We start from the raw sequence: 22,381 nt of genomic DNA, 5'->3' as shown, positions 1-22,381 counted from the left end.
TCCTTCAGTTTGGATTCGGTTGCCTTGGCAGCAGTTAATTAGTTTCACTAGAAAAAGGAGAACCTATGGAGACCGTGGGCTCCGTCTCTATGAGAATGGAATTGCTTTTATAAGAACTTTTTTTTCCTGTTGTTGCTCCTCTCCCCCCCAGTTTTAAATTAATTAATTTATTTTGATTTATCAACAATCATTTCCATAAGCTTTTGAGTTTTAAATTTTTCTCCCACTCGTTCCCCGCCTCCCTCCTCCAGACGGCGTGCAATCTGATAGAGGCTCTGCATATATATTCCTTTTAAACGTATCTTCGCATTAGTTCTGTTGTAAGGAAGAATTGGAACCAATAGAAGGAACCACGAGAAAGAGGAAATAAAACAAAACAAAGGGAAGAAAAAGAACAAATAGTATGCTCCCATCTGTATTCATACTGCATAGTTCTTTCTTTGGATGTGAACAGCATTTTTCACCCCACATTTTTGATACATTTAAAAATTTCTCTCGGCTAGGATTAATCTCCAAGGCCCCTTACAACTTTATATCAATGATCCTGTGAACCAGATGGGGAGGAAGTTCTTTTTAGTTGGTCATGGGAATATCTAGGAATTCTGGAAGCTTACCTAGGTAGTATATTAACTATCATAAGCAACAAACAGATAAATCAGGATATATACAAAATAAATATACACAGATTATGAGGGGAGAGAGAATTAACTGGAAGAATTAAGAAGGGCCTCCTGAAGTCTTTTTCTTTTTTTAATTATTTTTAGCGTTCTTTTCAAAATATTTTTGAGTGCTAAATTCTCTCCTTCCCTTCCTCCAGCTCCTCCTCCCCACTGAGAAGGCAAGCAATATGATATCCATTATTTATATGAGATTGTGTAAAACATTTCCATATTAACCATATTCCCCAAACCCAAGAAAAATAAAATGAAAAAATATATACTTCAGTTTATCAGTTCTGGAGATAAATAGCATTTTTCATCATAAGTCTTTCAGATTGTCTTGATCATTGTAGCTAATCAGAGGCGGGGAACCTGTGGTTTTGAGGGCATGTGTGGCCCTTTGACTGAATCCAGAATTCACAGAACAAATCTCCTTAATAAAAATATTTGTTCTGTAAAACTTGGATTCAGGCGAAAGACTGCACCCAAGGACCTAGAAGGCCATAGTATCCTCACCCCTGAATCTTAATTCAGTCTTAATTAATTTAATTAATTTAACAACTTAAATTTAAATTAATTTAATTAATTTAATTAATTAAGTCTTAATTAAAAAGACTTATCTTTTGCAGTTGATCATCATTACAGTATTGCTATTACTGTGTACAATGATCTCCTGATTCTGCTCACTTCATTCTTCATCAGTTCATGTAGGTCTTCACAGGTTTTTCTGAAACCATCTTGCTTATCATTTCTTATAATATTCCATTACAATCATATACCACAACTTATTCAGCCATTCCCCAGTTGATGGGCATTCCCTCAATTTCCAATTTTTTATCACCACAAAAAAAAAAAGCTAAAAAATATTTTGTACCTGTGGGGCCTCTGACTTCTTCTTTGATCTCTTTGGGTTACCGACCTAGGAGTGGTAGTACTGGGTCAAAGAATATGCACAGTTTTATAGCTCTTTAGATACAGTTCCAAATTGCTCTCCAGACTAGTTGGACCAGTTCAAAAATCCTCCAGTGGTATATTAGCATCCCTAATTTTCCACATTTCCTCCAGCCTTTGTCATTTTCCTTTTCTATCATGTTAGCCAATCTGATAGGTATAAAGTGGTATCTCAGAATTCTTTTAATTTGCATTTCTCTAATCAGTAGTGATCTAGGACATTTTTTTCATGTGATTGTTAATAGTTTTGATTTCTTCTTCTGATAACTGCTTGGGGGAATGGCTCTTATTTTTATAAATTTAGCTCAGTTCCCCATATGGTTGAGAAATGAGGACTTTAGCAGACAAACTTGCTGTAAAAAACTTTTGATATTACTTCATTTTCTATAGCACCTTTTAGCAAAATGTAGTTTCACTGATTATATCTTTTAATTAAGTCTGTTTTGCTTTTGTTTTGTCTGAGATCCTGTTTGCTACTCCTACCTTTCTTATTTCCTATGAAGCATAATAGATTCTGTTCCAGCCCCCTTATTTTAACTCTGTATTGTGTCTTTCTATTTTAAATGTGTCTCTTGTAAGCTACATATTATTAGATTCATATTTCTAATCCTTTCTGCAGTCTGCTCCTGTTTTAAGGGTGAATCCATCCCATTCATACTCACAGGTATGATCACTGTGTTTCCCTAGCCTCTTGAAGTCTTGAAGGGAGTTAAGGATTCCCAGAGGCAGAGGTGAAGAAAGAAAATACTAGGGGGCAGCTAGGTGGCGCAGGGATAAAGCACCAGCCCTGAAGTCAGGAGTACCTGAGTTCAAATGCGGCCAAACACTTGACACTTACTAGCTGTGTGACCCTGGGCAAGTCACTTAACCCCAACTGCCTAAAAAGAAAACAAAACAAAACAAAAAAAAGAAAGAAAGAAAACACTAGGCATAAGGGCACAGACTATGCAAAGGTACAGAAGCAGGAGATAAACTACCATTTGTGAGGAATAGCAAGAAGGCTGAGTCAGTTGGAGCCAGGTTGTAAAATGCTGAACAGAGATGTTTGATCTTTATCCTAAGGGCACACTGGGAGCCACTGTACCTTTTGAGCAATAGCATGACAGAGTCAGACCAGTGTCTTAGGAATATGAATTTGTCAGCATTATAGAAGATTGAAGAGGAGAGAAGCAAGAGATAGGGAGACAAATTAGGAAGCTAGGAGTAGTTAGGAGAGGTTTTTATTGTTGTCCTTCAGTAGTGTCTGACTCTTCGTGACTGTGCTTTTTTTGGCAAAGATATTGGAGTGCTTTGCCTTTTCCTTCTCCAATTCATTTTACAGATGAGGAAACTGAGGCAAACAGGAGTAAGTGGCTTGCTCAGGGTCACACAGCTAGGAAGTGTTTGAAGCCATATTTAAACTCAGGAAGATGAGTCTTCCTGACTCTAGGCCCAATACTCTTATCCACTGTGCTAGGAGACAGGTTAAGGAGAATTAACAACTGACTGAATGTGACTGCATATGAAGAGTTGAGGCTGATTCTGAGGTTGCAGTTGAAGATGTCTCTGGGTGGTGTTCTGAACAGAAATCTAGAAATTAGGGGGAAGGTTGGGTTTAGTTGAAAAGATAATGAGTGCTGTTTTGGCCATGTTGGGTTCGAGATGCCTGTAGTACATCCAGGTGGTAATGTTGAGTAGGCACAAATATGGGACAGGAGCTTAGGGAAGATATAACAGCTAAATACTTAGATTTGGGAATCTATTCTTTACTTTGAGCTTATCCCTTTTTTAACCTTATTTTTTATACACATATATATGTGTGTGTGTGTGTATGTGTGTGTGTGTGTGTGTGTGTGTGTGTGTGTGTGTGTGTATATATATATATATATATATATATATATATATATATATATATATAATATATGTTGTTTTGTTTTGTTTTGTTTTTTGGGCTAGGCAATGGAGTTTACGTGCGCCCAGGGTCACACAACTAGTTAAGTGTCAAGTGTCTGAGGCCGAATTTGAACTCAGGTCTTCTGACTCCAGGGCCGGTTCTCTAACCACGGTGCCACCGAGCTGCCCCCAACCTCATTTAATATTGGGTTGAAATCTATATCTTAATCTTACTGAAGTTTCTACTGTAAATGTTGATGTTCTTAATTCTATAGTTCAGTTGTTGTCTTCAGTGGTAAGAATATAGGTAACTTAAACTGACAATCCTGAGTATCTTGCTGTTAAAACTGTATACCACTACATAAGTTTTACACTTGTAGAACTTGGATTTTCCAAAATTATCTTAGGTTTTGTTTCTCCCAGTATTTTTTGTCAGATTCCTGTATCGCTTAACCAATGTGAACTTCTAGTTTTGATTTAAAAAACTCATTCAAATTAATAATTTCATTCACTTAACTCAGCCTTATACTTAAGACCTCTCTGCCTTAGTTACAACAAAAACAACAACACAGTTACCATTTGTTTCTTATATTGTTTATTTCTGCATGTACTCTTCCTCACTTCCATCACACAGAGAGCCATCTCTTCTAACAAACATGAACAAAGAATGAAAAGAGAGTGGGAAAAAAAGAAGTATTAACAGTGTAACTGTTACAGTATCTGTCACATCTATAGTCCTCTACCTCTACAGTGAAGGTTTTCTCTGAGGCCAAGGGTGGCATTTGTACTCTGTGCCCCATTCCTTTTGTTTTATTTTGTTATTTCTCTTTCCATTGTTGTACTATTTGCATAGATTGTTTTCTTGGTTGGATTTTTTTTTTACTTCACATTGGTGTTGGTGTGTCTTTCCTTGCTTTTGGATTTTTCTTATTTGTCTTTAAAGGATGCTAATTGTCCATTACATGTACCACAATTTGTTTAGCCATTGCTAATATGATGAATATCCACATTGTGTCTAGTTCATTGCTTCCAGAAAAAGTGCTGTTATAAACATTTTGGTGTGTATTGGACCTTTCTGTATTTGACCTCCCTGACATATATATTCTAGAGGTGTGATCTCAAGGTCAAAAGGTATGGACGTTTTAGGCATTTTAGCACGATTCCATATTGTTTTCCAGAATGGTTAGACCTATTCATAGTTCCACCAAGGGTGTATTAGTGTGCCCACTATTGTTTTCACAGCCTCTCAAAATTATTTGAGTGTGTGGCAAAGCTTCAAGTTGTTTTAACTTGGCATTTCTCGCAATGATGGGTAAGAACAATTTATCCAATGATGGTCAATAGTTTTCAGTTCTTTTAAGAATTGTTCATATCCTTTTACCACTTATCCATTCGACAATGCCTCTCTTAGTTTTTAAGGCTAAATTAAGTACTATCAGTTTATTTCAACTTTTGTCTGAATTAAATTATGCTTCATCCTAAATTTAGTTCCTTAGTTTCTAAAGAATTAAGTTATCTCTTTTCCTAAACCACCCAACAATTATACTCTCTGAAGTCTACTTTCAGTGTTCCATATGTTTTTAAAACCCAGTTGAAAAAGATGTTGTTTACTGGCTCAGTTGAAAACGGGGTTATGCCATTTACACATATCCTTTTAGTGTTAAATTGTGATATGGTTTTTGTTTGCAAAGAAAATTGTAGGAATTCAGGTTGTACCATTTCTAGTTCAGCCCAAGCTATTATTCTTAGGTGTAGAGGTCCAGTGCTGCGATATGGTCTGTTTCTTAAAATGAAAGTGTCACAAATGTGGTTTATGTGTGACTATGTCTGGATGTGTTATTCTAGGGACCGACCTGGAAGCATCTTTGCTGAGTTTTGAAAAACTTGATCGAGCCTCGCCAGACCTCTGGCCTGAACAATGTAAGTTATTTGTTTCTTTTTCATCAGATATGATCCTTGAAGGACTATTGTTATTTTGAAGGAGGCTTTGAAAATGAACTCATGGTCAAGTCACTTTGTAAGCCTTAGTTTCATTATATAGAAAATGAGCAGGGGTTGGACTGGATAACCTTAGAGCATGTTTATCGTGTGTACACACACACACACACACACAAACATGTATTTGTGTATATAGATGTGTATATGTATATGTACACGCACACATATCTACACACATATGGAAAAGAGCAATTTTTTGTTTTGGCATTTAGTTTCAGAATTTTAGCTAATTTGGGATGAAGCATTGTGTTAAAAAGTGGTGTTAGGTTGTATGGAATTTTAATAATCTTTCTCTTTTCAGTGCCAGGTGTTGCTGAGTTTGCAGCCTCCTTCAAAAGTGTAAGTGAGCTCTTACTTTGGTAGTAAAAATTTATCTGTATAATATTTGTTTCAGAATTTATAGAATTTGTCTGTAGAATATTTGTATGTATAACTCAGTGTACCTGGTTTTAACTCTTCATAACTTCAGTACCTTCCAAGTAGTGCATAGTGTAGGTTTTGGGAAATCTTTTTCTCTGTTTCTATCATGATTGGTTTCCTCCACGTCAGTCTTTTTCTGTTTTGTCATTTTTTTGTAGTGTTTTTGCAGGTAGAGTCAGCATGGTATAGAGAGCTGACCTTGAAGTCAGGAAGGCCTAGTTTAAAGTCTTTTTAAAAATTATTATTAATTTATTTTGATTTATCAACAATCACTTCCATAAGCTATTTTTAGTTTTAAATTTTTTTCCCCTTCCCTTCTCCCCTGCTTCCCCAAGATGGCGAACAATCTTATATAGGAAGCCTTTTTTAAAAATAGAGACTTTGTGGTACTGTGACCCTGAGCAGGTTATTTACTTTCGAAGTGCCCTAAGCAGTGCTCTAAGACTGCAAGTTTCAGAGAAGGTACCAGAGGAAATTTCCCTTAACCAATGAAATCACAAGTGCAGTTCCCATCCTTTCTTGGATATAGGTATATAAACTAATGGAAATAATATAGGCTATTAAAGAAATCAAAATGCTTTTACTACTTCCGTGGTTCTTTTTTGTTATAGTGCTTTATAGTACATTGGAAAGAATACTGTCTTTGGAATTAGAGAACTAAGGTTCTGACCGACGCTTTAACCTTTGTGGCTTTGGGCAAATCCCTTCTTCTTTCTGGGCCTGAAGATTGTACCACATGGCTTGGTAGTACTGTTCAGAATCTATGATTCTATGAGCATAGTAGTTACCAACTGATAATTCTGTTTACTCTTTGGACAAGGAATCCCAAAATTGCTTAGACTTATCAGATTCACATATTGGAAAAAGGAACTATATCTCCCAACCCCTTCTGTTTTTAAAGACATTGGTCAGGAGTCCTAATTAATAAGATGATCTTGTAAAAGTGGATGTTTAGCTTAGGCCTGAGAGGCTTAAGCAAGGGGAATAATATTTGAATAAGGCGAGTCGAGACTGGCATAAGAAAATCGAGTAAGTTTTTTTTTTCCCTGTCTTTTCTTTCCCCTCCCTTATTTCAAAGGTGATGTCTTGGCTCTGGGCAGATATAGTAAAGATTTTATGTCTCAGTTTTGGTGTACTCTGCCTTGAAAAGATAATCTCCTCTGGGAATTCTTTTCCTCCCTTTTAGTTCTTTTATCTGATGGGTAAAAAAGATACTTTTAGTATCACCTCACACAGACCAATAGAAAAATGGAAACAAACAGTACTTTCTATTTCAATCCTGCTTGTAGAAGTAAGGGAAAATATATTGGTCAACAAATTATATCCTAGATAAAGTATTTATTCTTCACTTATTAGAATAAGTTTGGAGGCGAGCTTTTTATCAGTTGGGTTTTTTTTGCCTTTTTTTGGTGAGGCAATCAGGGTTAAGTGACTTGCCCAGGGTCACACACAGCTAGTAAGTGTCATGTGTCTGAGGTCAAATTTGAACTCAGGTTCTCTTGACTCCAAGGTTGGAGCTTTATCCACTACGCCACCTAGCTACCCTTATCAGTTTCTTAAACTTTGTTCTTTTTTGTCCCAGCTATGATTGTGAGAAGACTTTTGATATGTTCATATGCCACACTGGGATTTTAACATTCCATTCTTGAGGGAATTTTACCATATTTACTATTTTTCATAGTAAATTATAGTAAATACTATACTTACTATTTTTTCTTCTCAGTAAAGTATCAGATGGCCTCAGAAAGGAAATCCATCTGTTAATGCCACTGTTTAGAGTTAAAAGGGGCTATTAGGAAGCCAAGAAGGGATTATTGGGAAGCTTTGAGGTTGTCTTTATACTCGTGGCTTTAGGATCATCTGAGGGAGCATTTGATTAGAGGGTGTCTGCCATACTAACTTGGGACGAGTTCTACATCGTGGATGTTCTGCATTATCTCACATACAAATTAGTGGATTTGGGTGCGTGGCAAGAGACCAGCTTTGAGCTAATTAATTTACTTAGACTACTATAATCTGTATCTGATGCAGTGGTAACTGAGTTTTTTGCTTCCTATCGTTTTCATGCATGTAAAATGTTTAGCTCAGATGGTTTTTATCACCTGTATCACATAACTCTTGTTATTTATGCAGAATGTTTATTTTAAACTAATGATAAAAATGCTGAAATTAGACAAGGGAATAGAGGTACTTTCATATCTCATGCAAAATGAAGAGAGTGAATTGAAATCCTCAGTTTTTCATAGGCAGTTGTGAATTTTTTCTAAGGTTATGGAATACAAGTTGATGATTATTCAGTTCTTCCTGTTCCCCTAAAAGTTCAGGATTCTCTGATTTTGCTGTATTCTTTAAATCTTCAACTCTGTTAAAGAATAACAATTGTTGAGCTTTTCATAGAACTCTGAATGGGAGTTGGTTTCTGCTAAGTAGGCTTAACTGGGGCAGGACTCTTATACTGCTAGTTCAACCTGTTCCACCCTAGTTTATCCTTAAGCTAACAGCCTGTTTAAAGGTGAACAGCCTTATTTTGGATGGTAGGCATTTTTATCTAAGCAAAGGATAGCTTTATAATCTTCGTCTTTTAAGTTTGTTCTCTCGGCAGTTTCACTTATTCCCAGCCATAACTTAGCTCATAATTATTTAGTAAATAGGCCACAGTTATTTTGTTGTGAAAGAATAGGATCTTTTTATGTTGTCTGTGAGCCCTTAATCATGATCTATATATTCTTATTTTCTGGCAGCCCATCACTAGCTCTCCACCCAAATGGATGGCTGAATTAGAACATGATGATATTGATATGCTAAAAGGTAAGAAATTATGATAACCTACTGACTTCAAATCAAGATTCTCAACAATATGGCCCCACTTTGTTTTTCTAGGCTTGTTTCCCATTCCTCCCCTATATGAACCCTCAGACTAGTCCTCTGAATACAGTTTATGCTTTCCTTCCTCTAGATTTTTGCCCATATTATGTTCCTGTTGCCCAAAATGCGCTCTCTCTTTGTCTCTACCTACTTAAGTCCTGTCAAGAGCAGACTCAAAAAAATTCTTTATGGTTTGTTGTAGAGGACCATGAATCTTACTGACTATACCAAATGAAAATGATTTCTCCCGCTTTGAACTTTGATAATACTCATTTTCTTTATTACTCATTCAGCACTTTTTATATGTGCGCTGTTAGTTGTTAGAACATTAGATTGTAGGTTTTTTGAAATCAGGAGCTAATATTTTGTATTTTATTTTATTTTTTTCCTCTAGTCCTTCATTTTATTTTTAATTTTTTAAAATTAATTTATTTTGATTTATCAACAATCATTTCCATATGCTTTTGAGTTTAAAATTTTTTCCCCCTTCCTCCTCACCGCTCTCCCCAAGACGGTGCACAATCTGACATAGTCTATACATATATACATCCTTATTAACCATATTTTCACATTAGTGATGTTGTAAGAATTAGAACCAATAGGAGGAACCACAAGAAAGAGGAAACAAAACTCAGCAGAAGAAAAGAAAATAGCAAATAATATGCTTCGATCTTCATTCAAACTCCATAGTTTTTCTTTGGATGTGGATAGCATTTTCCATCACAAGGCCTTTGGAGATGTCCTAGATCTTTGTGTTGCTGGGAAGGGTTAAGTTTATCAATATTGGTCATTGTACAATGTGGCTGTTATTGTGTACAATATTTTCCTGGTTCTGCTCCCTTCATTCAGCATCAGTTCGTGTAAGTCTTTCCAGGTTTTTCTGAAGTCAGCCTGCTCATCATTTCTTATAGCACAATAGTTTTCCATTGCATTCATATACCACTACTTGCTCAGCCATTCCCCAATTGATGGGCATCTTCTCAATTTTTAGTTCTTTGCCACCACAAAAAGAGCTGCTATACATATTTTTTGTACATGTGGGTCTTTTTCCCATTTGTATGATCTCTTTGGGATATAGCCCTAGAAGTGCTATTGCTGGGTCAAAGGGTATGCACATTTTTGTAGCCCTTTGGGCATAGTTGCAAACTGCTCTCCAAAATGGTTGGATCATTTCACAACTCCACCAATAATGCATTAGTATTCCAATTTTCCCACATCTTCTTCAGCATTTATCATTTTCCTGTTTTGTCATGTTGGCCAATCTGATAGGTGTGATGTGGTACCTCAGAGTTGTTTTGATTTGCATTTCTCTAATCAATAGTGATTTAGAGCATTTTTTCATATGACTATAGATGGCTTTAATTTCTTCATCTGAGAACTGCCTATTCATATCCTTTGACCATTTATCAATTGGGGAATGAAATATTTTGTATTTTATATTTTGTATCCCTTACCAAGCCTTGCACATAGGTGGTCAATACATATTTGTTAGTTGTAGATCATTTGAGCCCCCAGTGCAGAATGGAAATTTCAGTTAGAAAATATTAATGGAGCCAGATCTTTTTGTTATTCGTGTCTTCCCCTTGGTGATTCTTTTGGCAATAAACATTCCATGATTGTTAGGAAATCTTAGACTGAAATTGAAATATGAACCTGAGATGGAGATAGAAATCTGCTTTTTAAGAATTGAACTTTTTTAAGGGAGTGGACACTATAATTTTTCTAGCACAGTGGAAGGAACATTAGACTTGGACTCAAACCTGGGTTCAAATCTGTTATTTATTAGGTATAGGATTTTGCAAGTCACTTCATCTTTGAAGCTTAGATGCCTCATGTGCAAAATGGGGGGAGTAATGATACTACTGACTTACTATCCAGAGTTGTCAGAAAAGTGCTTTGTAACTACTTGGCACTAAGTAATTGTAAATTATGACTCCTGTTATTGTTGTTATTATTTCAACTTATGCCAAATTTGGATAGTTACTTTGGAAGGCTTAATGAGAGAAACAAAGCACTTTTAAATATTTGATTGCCTAACCAATTTGTTCTTGTGGATAGACTGCTTAAGTGCAAAACGCTTCACTTTTCCCCTTCCGTAGGAACAGGCAGAATCTAAAGGATATCTTAGATCGACTGTTCTGATATTTGCAAATAGACGCTGGCTCAGTTTCTTCTGCTGTGTTTGTCTCTTTCATTGGAAGCATTAATGATTACACATATTAAGAATCAAAGTCTAGCTCTGATGCCTTACCTTGGCATGTGGGTGGCCCTGGGGAATTAAAGGTTGTGTCAACAGAGTACATATCTGGGAGGTTCTACTGTGCTGGAAAACTTCAGGTGGACAGTCTTAGTAACACTTTTTGCTTTCTGATGACCAGCTTTACAGAATATAGAAAACAAATCATCAATAGGCTGGCCACTTGGTGATGAGTTCTTTGGCTGTGGCAGTTTATGAAACAAAGTGATATACAAAATGGCCTGAGCCTAGTACTGTCCACTTCTGATTGTGCAGTGATGTAGGTGGAGTAGCTGAAGAAAGGGTTACGGGGGCTGAGAATCTTGTGAATTCTTAGCCCTCTGTAAACATTAAGTTACCTATGGACACACTTAATTTGGGGTCCGTGACCAGTGACCGGTGAGTGGACATACCAATGGAAGAACTGAATTGCATCAGTCTTAATATTTATGCTGTAAATAAAAACAGAGCAGAAAAGTGCTAAATAGAAGGATTATTCACAGGCTTTCCTTGGCAAGTCAAATAAAGAAGCTGCTTGGGTTGGTTTTATCATTTATCCAGAAGCAGCAAGAAGCCTTATTCCTCCTGCCATTTGGCCATCTTATGTTGCTAGGTCATGATAGGATTGGAACCAGGCCTATGATTTCATTAATGTAGAGAATTCTGGCCAGTACAGTTTTGCACCTTTCATGTAGCCTAGAGCCTGAGTGGGTTGCCACGAGTACTGAGGGCATAAATGACTTCCCCAGAGTCACGTAGTCAGTTTGTATCAGAGGCAGGACTGGAATCCATATCTTCATGGCTAGCTTTCTAACCCGCTTTTCCATACTGCCTCTTATTCTCATGATAAGTATCTACAAAAAGACCACGATGAAAATTATTATAGCTTATATGCCAGCTTCTGTTATAGAGGATGAGGAGATGGAGAAATTCAACAAAGATCTTAAAAAGACTCTCTAAATTCAGTGAATATATAGTACACTTTAGTCATCAGTGACTTCATTTCAGAGGTGGGCATTAGCGAGGATGGCAAAAAATATTAGAAAATAGGCCTCAGGAGTAAGAAGTGAGTAACAGTAGTAGACTACACACAAGCTTTGTTCTTATATATCGTTAATACTGTTTTTGAGAAATGGCTGGTTGCTCATATGGGAGTTGTTTTCCAATCAGTATACATAGTATACATAGTTGAGACCACTAATTTGTTAGAGCCAAGAGCAAAATGATACCAAACTAGAAGAAACACTTACTTTTGAACATCACCTTATGAAATAATGAGAAGCAAGACAGAGGAAATGACTTGGAGGAGAATTTGGCGAGAGACCCAATTAAACCAAATCATACTGAAAGATTTTTAAAGGATAAAATTGGAAATACGTGAGCAAATAAGAAAGCGTTCTCTAAACACATTTTAATAACATACCCTTTTCGCTGTAAATGACGGTGAAGTCTCCACAGTTGAATTCCCAGACCTAGATGTGTTAGAGTACAAAAATGGCAGTAAAGAAAACAAAGCTGGGAAGAGTAGCCAGATGAGACCACATATACAAGGAGTAGGCAAGGCAGTTTTGAGGATGTTGAGGTGTGTATGTGTAAATAAGAGAGGGAGACACCAAAAGGGTGGAAAAAATCTTGGGCCTCGTACTTGCACAAGAAAAAAGACAACTGAGAGAATCTCAATACCAGCCCAAAGTACTTTCCCATTTCTACCCCATTTTTATGGGACTTATCCATACATGAACTGAGGACATCCTTGATGAAGGTTTAAGAACGTTTTTTAAATGATATCCCAAAAAGCTGATTCTATTGCATGTGTCAAAATCATATAAGATTCTTTAAAAATTGGAACAGTAGGGATAATTTTGTTTCAACATTTACTAATTTAAAGTAAAATATAAACCAGGGGGAAATGTATGCTTACCAAAGGAGTTTGCTGCTGCCTTTGATGATGTCTAGTGCCAAGTCCAAATTGAAAGGGGATTCAGCTAGGGGGATGAGGTCTTTTAGATATGCTTGTTTGCAGGTGATATTTTACATATTATATTAAGCCCTAGAACATTTTAGTTCCATGTAAATGAGATCCATGATCTCAAAAGAGATCAAAAGAGCTAAACCTACTTCTCCACATGGAAAAAATGGAATAATTGAAGAGTGCCTGTCGATCAGACCATGAAATGCCATTGAGTGGCCAGCTCCGTGTAACCGGCCCATCGATACACGTGTCTTAGAGGCTCACTTAGACACTGTAGATGAACAGTGAGCTGGGCCTCGAGTTGAACAGAAGGAGAGAAGGTGGATTGTGCAGCGCTTTTATTGGAGCATCCCTCCTCCCCGCATTCCCCCCAGCTTCTCCCTGAAACAAAAGCCAGATGTTAATGTCAGCATTCTTCTAATAATGACGTATGACTGCAAGTCACTGCCTATCACTGTTTGAGATTTAGCGCCACTCACAGGGCAAGAAGGATTGGTGTGAATAGGTTGCATGGACTCGAAAGAATTGTGCAGGAAAGGCTACACAAATGACTTCATTGGAGAGTAGATGAGGAAGAAGAGAACCTGGTCATGGCAGAAGGGAAGGATGGACAGCCATGTACTCCTTTGGTATCCCTGCAGTCTTAAGGGATCTACACAGGAAGGCCTCCCCAGAATACTGGAAGGATTTCCCGTGGAGAATTTATAAGAAGACAGGGACCAGAGTCCCTCCTACAGTTTGAAAAGTTATGGCTGCATCACTGTCTACATTGCTGAAGAGAGTACTTTGAAGTACAACTAGCATTTATGAGCCAAATTAATCTGTGACTTGGAACTGGTAGAAACAAGGCCAAGTGGAAAGGTGATCTGGAAGAGAAGCTTACCTTTTTATGTACTCATGAGAACATTTTTTAAAATTGTGGCCTTTTTTCTTCTCAATGACCTCTTACATTTTTCATAGTACTTGCATGGAGAAGTATTATTTTCTGCTGCCACTTCTGTTCCCTTTTTTCTTTTCTTTTTGATCTGGACACGTGATTTCATGAGTGGCAAGGACAGGGAGAAACAAATTCACATTATAGTCTTAGAGCCCTCATTGGAATCTTGAGAGGATGAAGGATTTGCCTGTGATAACAGTGTGTGTCAGAGATCCTCTGGTTCTAGTTTCCAGAGGAGAAGAAAGAAGGTTTTGAACTCTATAGGGAGAATGAAATCAGTCAGGTGACTTGAAAGGGTTTGGATTTGTGAAATAGGGCAGAGGCTGAATTTGGGGAAGAGAAATTTGGCAAAATTTGGGAGAAACTCCAGGCCAAGATGCTACTTCTAGGACGTAAGATCAAGGACAATTAAGGAGGACATAAAAGACTGAGGGAGTAGAATTATAAGAGGTAGACTAGGGAAGGATGAGGAAGAAGTAGTTGGTGAAACAAAGTGAGCAAGAAAATTTAAGGGGAACAAACAAAGGGTCAAATAAATTGATAAGATAGATTGGTGAGTGGGACGAATTGGTTGTAAAAGCTTTTAACTTTAAAAAATTAATAATTGTCAAAAGTTTTAAGTGACTGCTTAGGAGTAAGGTGTTTGCTCTTGTCGTTCAGTCGTCTCTGACGCTTTGTGACCCCACTTGAGGGTTTCTTGGCAAAGGTACTGGAGTGGTTTGCCATTTCCTTCTCCAGCTTATTTTATAAAGAAACTGAGGCCAACAGGATTAAGTGACTTGCCCAGGGTCACACAGCTAGTACATGTCTGAGGCTAGATTTGAACTCAGGAAGATGAGTCTTCTCAAGAAGATGGGCGTTCCAGGGCAACTAGGTGGCGCAGTGGGTAGAGCACCGGCCCTGAAGTCAGGAGGACCTGAGTTCAAATCCTGCCTCAGACCAAACACTTGACACTTACTAACTGTGTGACCCTGGGCAAGTCACTTAACCCTAGTTGCCTAAAAAAAATAATAAATCAAGTCTCTTCACTCAAGGAGCTAAAATTCTAGGGCAACTAGGTGGCTCAGTGGATAGAGCACTGGCCTTGGATTCAGGAAGACTTGAGTTCAAATCCGGCCTCAGACACATAACACTTGCTAGCTGTGTGACCCTGGGCAAGTCACTCACTTAACCCCATTGCCTAGCCAAAAGAAAAAAAAGAAGAAGAAGATGGGACTTCCAGGCCCAGCACTATATACAGTGTGCCACCTCGCTGCCCCAGGGTTAAGGTACAAACATTAGAAACAGTTTCAAGAGGGGAAATTGTTCAGTGCCTCACATTGAGTGTGTGATGTTTGTGTTTCTGCCACAACCAGTTGAGTGTTATTACTTGTTTTCCAAGTGTAGGCTGATGTCCCTTTTGAAGGAGGAGATGGAGGAACTAGAAGAATGCCTTTCCATACTCCATGTTGTTAGAGAAGATGAAGGGTTACCGAAAGAAACAAGCAAAGCCTCATGGGGGCAAAAGAGTTTTGAGGTACAGGAGGGAAAGCTTGACCTGTTTCAGGATGATAGAGAATGAAATCCAGGAGAAAGGGAAGGAAAAGGCACCTATGGTTTGAGGCTCTTCCCAAAGAGGAAAGAACTGCGTTGTCTGAGGAGGAAGAAGCTGCTTCTTCACTGACCTAGAAACCATCAAATAAGCGTGATCATTTAGGAAGAGTCAGAGGAAGAAGAAAAGAGTGGGAGTTGGTGAGTCCTTTTTCAGGAGTACCAAAGCATCTATTTTGTTAACCTGGTAACAATACAGAAGGTATATTGTCTTCCTGAGGCATATTTCCAAGACATAACAGAAACTCCTAAGACTTATCAACTACTCACTTCTGACTCACTTCTGATGATTCACCTAGGCAGTTTTAAAGGGAATCTAAAAAGTATTGTCGATGATTATAAAGTCCTGGTCAAAAGACTGAAGACCATAGGGTAGGTTGTATTTTTCTCACTTGTATCCATTGACTGTAAGGCATGTAGGAAAGAAAGTTTAATTTGGGAAATGAACAGTTGACCAAGAAAGTAGTATATGAAAGTGAGACTCCTTTTTTTTTGGCTAGGCTGTGGGGTAAAGTGACTTGCCCATGGTCACACAGCTAAGTGTCAAGTGTCTGAGGCCAGATTTGAGCTCAGGTCCTCCTGACTCCAGGGCTGGTGCTCTATCCACTGCGCCACCTAGCTGTCCCAAAGTGAGACTCCTTCAACAGAGGCTGGTAAATATTTGCCAGGTGTCTTGTGAAACAAATCAGAAGGGCTTTAAACTAAAAAGGAGGGGGAAAGAGAAGACTGTGTATATATAAAGAGAGACATGATAAAGGAATTAGGGTTAGGGTTAGTAACTGGGACACCCACAAATTCACAGGGGCGAAATTGAAGAAAGGAGTCAGTAATAAAACCCATGGCCTCAAATGTCTACACAAAAATACTCTAAGTTTAGGCAACAGATAAGAGGAGCTAGAGGCCCTAATGTAAGGAGGCAAATTGTACCTAGTACGTTTCATTGAGAGTGGGTGGGATGAAGCCTATGACTCAAGCTATGGCCCTAGATTGAAATACTTTCTTCAAAAGAAGCAGGATAAGTGGAGTAGGGTAGAGGATGGTTGAGCATGGCATATTAAAAAAGGCATTCTTGTGAAAAAACGTAGGAACCAGAATAAGGAAGTATGACCAAGAGTATTTGGGTAAGGGACAAAGTAGGGAAAAACAAATGATTTTGTTATTGGAGTATACTACAAGGCACTGGGACAGGAAAAGGAAATAAATAAGGAGTTGGGAAGCAGATCACAAGTCTAGCAGAGAAATATGATCGTGGGCTATTTTAGTTATCCAGAAACGTGCTGGAGCTATCTCTCTGCCTTACAGAGAAACTGATAACTTCTTAGCTTGATTTATTATATTTTCATCCTTCAAAACATGGAGAAATCAACAAAGGGATATTCTTTTTGAGATCTGAGTCTCATTAACAAGGAGGAATGGGTTGCTGAGGTTGAAATGATAGGAACCTCAGAAGCAAGTGATCACTACTTCCTAGAATTTGTCATAGAGGAGAAGTCTGGGGGTATGCTGCAGATTTTGGAAAAGAAGATTTCAGTAAGTTCAGAGAAAACGTGAGATCTCATGGAGAAAAATGCTTAGGAGAATGAACTTTACACTGAAAATAACAGAACAAGAATCAGAGAATTGGAGAGTACCAAAGATAAGGAAACAGTAAGAGAGCACCTAACTGCCCTTGATAAAGTCCCCTGCCTTAGATGAATTGTACTCTTGATCCTGAAAGAAATGATAGTTGTTATTGTGACTGACAGTAGAAATAAAGAAAGTAGAGATATCACAAGATGGAGAAGGGCAAATGCCTACAGAGTCTGCAGATTAGAGACTGGTGAGCTTGACTCTCTTCCTGAGAAAAATTTAGAAAAGATCATTAAAGAGATTATTGGTGAACATGATTGGGAAACAGATTATAGAGTCATGGCTTCAAGTACAGGTCATGCCAGACTAGCTTCATTTCCTTCTCTGACAGGATTAATAAATAGGTGGGGGGGGATGCTGTTGATATACTTAACCTAGATTTTTAGAAAGCTCTTGATAAAATATCTTATACTCCTCTTGTGGAGACAATGGAGAACTGTGGATTAGAAGATAATTCAGTCAGCTGGATTCAGAAGTGTCTGCTTGGTCAGACTTAGAATGGTCGTTCATTGTTAGTGTAGTGCAGAGTCTGGGCATGGACCCGGACTGTTGAACATTTTTGTCATTGACTTGGATAATGGCATAAGTGATACACTCATCAGATTTTCAGATAACAACAAACTGGCTGGGAGGAATAGCTAACATGGTAAACAATCATGTAAAGACCCAAAGGGCCTTGACAGGCTAGAGGATTTGGCTAAATTTATTTAGATAAAATTCCCTGGGGACAGATGTAAAGTCTTGCAATTGGATACAAAAATATCAACTTCTCAAGTGTAAGGTGGGGGAGGCATGGTTAGATAATAATTGTTCTGAAAAAAATCTGGGGGTCTAGTAGACTGCAAGCTTAGTAGTATTATATGACAGCCACAAAAGCTCATGTCAAATGAGATAACATTTGTAGCATTTTGTAAACCTTAAAGCACTATATAGATGTTGTGATGATGATGTTGTGATATTGGGCTACATTAAAGAGGGGCGTGGCTTCTGAGAATGAGGGAGTGATAATCCTCCTGTACTCTGCCCTTCTCAGACCTTATCTGGAGTTTTGGGCCACATGGTTTAAGAAGGACATTGTCAAGTTGCAGAGTGCCCAGACGAGGGCATCCAGGCTGGTGAAGGGTTTGAATTCATGCCATAGTAAGATCAGTTCAAGTAGCTATGGATATTTAACCTGGAGAAGAAATGAGTCAGGGCACATAATATAGCTGTCTTAAGGAGACACGTATTAACTGTGACCCTAAGCAAATCATTTAACCCCGTTTGCTTCAGTTTCCTTACCCGTAAAATGAGCTGGAGAAGGAAATGGCAAACTACTCCAGTGTCTTTGCCAAGAAAACCCCAAATGGGGTCATGAAGAGTCAGGCATGACTGAAATGACTGAACAGCAGCAAAGTATTTGAAGGGCTGTCATGAAGAGAAGGGGCTAGGCTGGTTCTGCCTCAAAGGACAGGAACAGTGGGTGCAAGTTACAAAGAAGCAGTTTCGATCGGATGCCAAGTGAAACCTCACAATTTGAGCTGTGCAAAACTTGAATCTGTTGTCTGGAGAGGTGGCTGGGGATTCCTTTGGGCTGTGGGTTGCTCTAGAAGGGTTACTGAGGCCCCTTCCCACTCTCAAATTCTGTGGTTCTGGAATTTGAAGCCAAGTCTCCCTCAAAGTCTGACTTTCTATCCACTCTGCCTAATTTATAAAAGTTGGGAACTTTATTTGGGGAGTTTTGTAATGGAGAGAATTTGCTGGAGGTATCACTGATTAATTAGCAGGCTGTACTTTCTCCAAAGTCTCATGGCAGTGCTTTCTCAGGGTATTATAGGAACAGTGGTTCTTAAAAGTTAACTGCCAGTGCAGTGAAAGGTGTGAAAAGTCCTACAGCTGGAAAAACTCTGCCTATAGGTCTGGCAGCAGACTGTTCATAGGATAAATGTAGCTAAATTAGAAGAGGCTCGCCACCAGGCAGTTGGTATATCAGGTGAGGCAATTCCTGAAACTGTCTACTACAGTGTGGACAAGTGTCGGTCTTTCAGTGAAGGAAGTACCAACGCCAATGAAATCATAGATTTTTTGGAAGTAAGAACAACATATCCCTGCAATGCTTCCTTTATGTTTTGTACAATGGTCTTCATTATATTCATTTTACAGGATGGACTGAAGAAGGCAGAAATAGCAAAATATGTTTTATGCTATTCAAAGAATAGGAAATGTGAGTGTGGAATGTGTAGGTAATATAAGACCATTTACATACTGATTCAGCTCTTTTTCAAGTGCATGGACTTATCTAAGGTACCTTGTGAATAAATAAACTCTTATTACCTTTTTCTCAGTTTGAAAACTGGGAACTTGTGCTCTATTTTGACCAGTAGTGACTAAGCAAGACAACTTAAAAACTTATATCTAACATGGATAGACTTGGGGAAAATAGAAACAGTATTGAAGTTTACCCTTATTCTATTTTCAGAGCTGGGCAGCCTCACCACGGCTAACCTGATGGAGAAAGTACGAGGGCTACAGAATCTAGCCTATCAACTGGGGTTGGATGAGTGTGAGTACCCAGGCCACGTTTGTTCACGCTGTGTGTGGTGTTTTGAAATGTCATGGTTCTTTCAAGATCTCTCTTTTTTATAATTAAGAAAGTATTTTTATTAGAAATTAGAATGGTAAGTATGTTAGAGGTAAGACAAAATGTGAGAAATCTTTCCGTTGTTAATCAGCATGCTAGACTGTTTAGCTGACTCATTATAGCATTAGGCTCCAGAATGACTTTTCCTTGCCATATAGGGGAGAAAAATCTTATTTGGACAGTACACTTTTTATATTGGGGGTGTTTCTTTTTTTTTAAATTCTTAGTTATACACTATTCTAAGATCCTTGCCAATTTAAAACTATTTCATTATGCTTCTTTCCTCTGTTATTATAAAATTGGAAAAGGGACTGTGCAAAATTCATACTTTGTAATTAGAGAAAAAGCTTGCTAATGATGTAAATGAGCATATATTAGAGTTTCACCTTTTCTATGAAGGTGACTTCCTTCAAATAAAAATTAGAATTAGCATTTACTGTTCTAAATCCATATTTTTAGTATGAGGGTTACTTTGGAGTATTGAAGAGGTATGTTTATAGAAATACAAAGCAGGCAGGGACCTTGAGAGAAGAGATCTGTGTTTCCAGAAAGGTATAAGAGTAAACTTATACCTGTTGTAACAGAAAGTGATCTTTATTACCAGTCAGTAAGTCCAGTGATCAGAACTACAAGTAGTCTTGTTGGAAATTCAGTTTGTTTCAACTTCTGTACTAGTGTTTAGTGGTAGATGATTGCCACTTTAATTGACTATTATGCTTTTTGTTAGAAACATTTTGGTGCCATGTAGAAAACAGTTGCTAATTTAGACATAATTTCACCGATGTGTATCAGATTTTCCAGAAAGTGTCTTCTTTTATTTTCTTGTCCATAGTGTATTTGCATAAAAACAAGATTTTTGTTCCTTATGGATATTCATCTGCTCTAGGGGTTGGTTTTTCATTTGACACCCTAATCTGGTGTTTCGATGTCTCAATCCTCTCCCTAACATTAATTGAGAGGATGACATGTATGAAAAATAAGCAGCAGGAGCTGATGAATCCCCAGAGACCAATGATCTTGTTTTCATGCAAATGTCCTTGCTGATAAAGATAATGAGAAGGAAAAAAAAAGGCCCACAGAAAATATCTACCCAAGAAGCAGGATTGCTTATTGTTGCTTTCAAGGAGGCATTGTATGATGTTAGTTTAGGAATAATGTGGACCTTTTTGAGTTGCCACTGACCAGAATGGCTTTCTTGGGAGATCTTTTCCCCTTTTTGGTTGTTCATGAGTTCCAAAACATGCTTGTGATAGCTTCCCAAGTACGTTTAGTTCTCAGGAAACAGGTTTTTGTTTTGTTTTGTTTTTTGCTAACTTGTTAAATATTTATGGCCCTTTATATGATAAAGACTCTTGAAACCATTTTGTAAAGTAATTTGGAATTAGGCTTTTTTTTTCCTAAAGGGCGACTAAAATGTACACTTTCTTTGATCCAGAACTCCCACTCTTAGTCATATACGCCAGGGGAGTCAGAAACAGAAAGAAAGATGCCATATACTCCCAGGTATTTACAGCAATATTTTTGGTGGAAGTACAAAAACAGAAACAAAGTCAGAGCTTATCAACTGGGGAAATGGCTAAATAAAAAAATGGCACACAATCATAATTTAATATTACTATACTGTAAAAAGTGCCAGATAACAAAGAATTCAGAAAAAAATGGGAATACTTATATGAAATGAAGTAAGCTGAACTGGAAAAGCAATATACAATATAAAATAGACAATGACTACAAAAATGTAAATAGAAAGAACAAAAAAATGATACTGAATATTTTTTAATTATAATGACCAAGCATGGTCCCAGAGAAGAATTGAGGAAAAGATCCTTTTCTCTTTGCAGTGGAGGGGGGGCTATGAATGTGTAATATTATGTATACTTCCAGACATTATTGAGCATTGAATTATAGATTTAGAGCTAGAAGAGACTTTAGAGGCCATTTTGTTTAACCCTTTCATTTTACAGATAGGAAAATCAGGACCCAGAGAAGTTTAAGTGTCTTGCCCAAGGGAGAAGGCAGCTTAATTTAGTGGATAGAGTGAGGAACACTAGAGAATCAGAAAGTCCTGAGTTAACATCCTTCCTCAGGCATTTACTAGCTAAGTGATGCTAGGTTATTCTTTGCCTCATTTCTTACCTAGCCTTAATCACTGAGTGGGCGTTGCCTCAGTCAAACTTAAGGAAAGACCTTAAAATAAAAAGGCCAGGATCTCCCACTGCATCCAGGGCCATCTCCAGTCATCCTGATCTATGTAGGAGAGAGTGAGGCTGGTGGCTTTGCACAGCCCTCCCTCACTTAAATTCAATTCACTTGCAAGTCATGAAACCACCTTCCTGATGTAATGGTCCTCTTCTAGAACAAAGGATAAACGATGATGCTGGGCTAGTCACTGAATCTCTCTAATCTTGTTTCCTTTTCTGTAAAATGGGGGTAATAATAGCTGTAGTGAAGACTAAATGACGTGATTTATGTAAACTGCTTTGTAAATCTGAAAGGATTATGTTATATGAAAGTTAGCTATTAGTTACCGCCTCACATCACTGAGATAGTCGGTGACAGAGGTGACATTTGCTACGTTGTCTGGTTTTACAGAAGTCTCTTTTTTGCTTTCTTTTAAAATCTTTCTTATAAG

At 37.8% G+C, this 22,381-nt stretch overlaps 1 protein-coding gene across 1 annotated transcript in view; it reads left to right on the top strand.

The window, feature by feature from the left end:
• Window positions 1–22,381, top strand: part of LIN52 (lin-52 DREAM MuvB core complex component) — a 114,254-nt gene that overhangs the window by 591 nt on the left and 91,282 nt on the right. Inside the window, exons 2-5 of the mRNA XM_020986304.2 lie at window positions 5,328–5,402; window positions 5,782–5,819; window positions 8,642–8,708; window positions 19,588–19,671. Of these exons, the coding sequence (XP_020841963.1) occupies window positions 5,328–5,402; window positions 5,782–5,819; window positions 8,642–8,708; window positions 19,588–19,671 (264 nt within the window). The remainder of the gene's footprint in view (window positions 1–5,327; window positions 5,403–5,781; window positions 5,820–8,641; window positions 8,709–19,587; window positions 19,672–22,381) is intronic.

This window comes from Phascolarctos cinereus, unplaced genomic scaffold (assembly GCF_003287225.1).
Source record: "Phascolarctos cinereus isolate Bilbo 61053 unplaced genomic scaffold, phaCin_HiC Scaffold_3;HRSCAF=262, whole genome shotgun sequence".
Taxonomy (NCBI): Eukaryota; Metazoa; Chordata; class Mammalia; order Diprotodontia; family Phascolarctidae; genus Phascolarctos; species Phascolarctos cinereus.
This window is presented reverse-complemented; position numbering and strand designations above follow the sequence as displayed.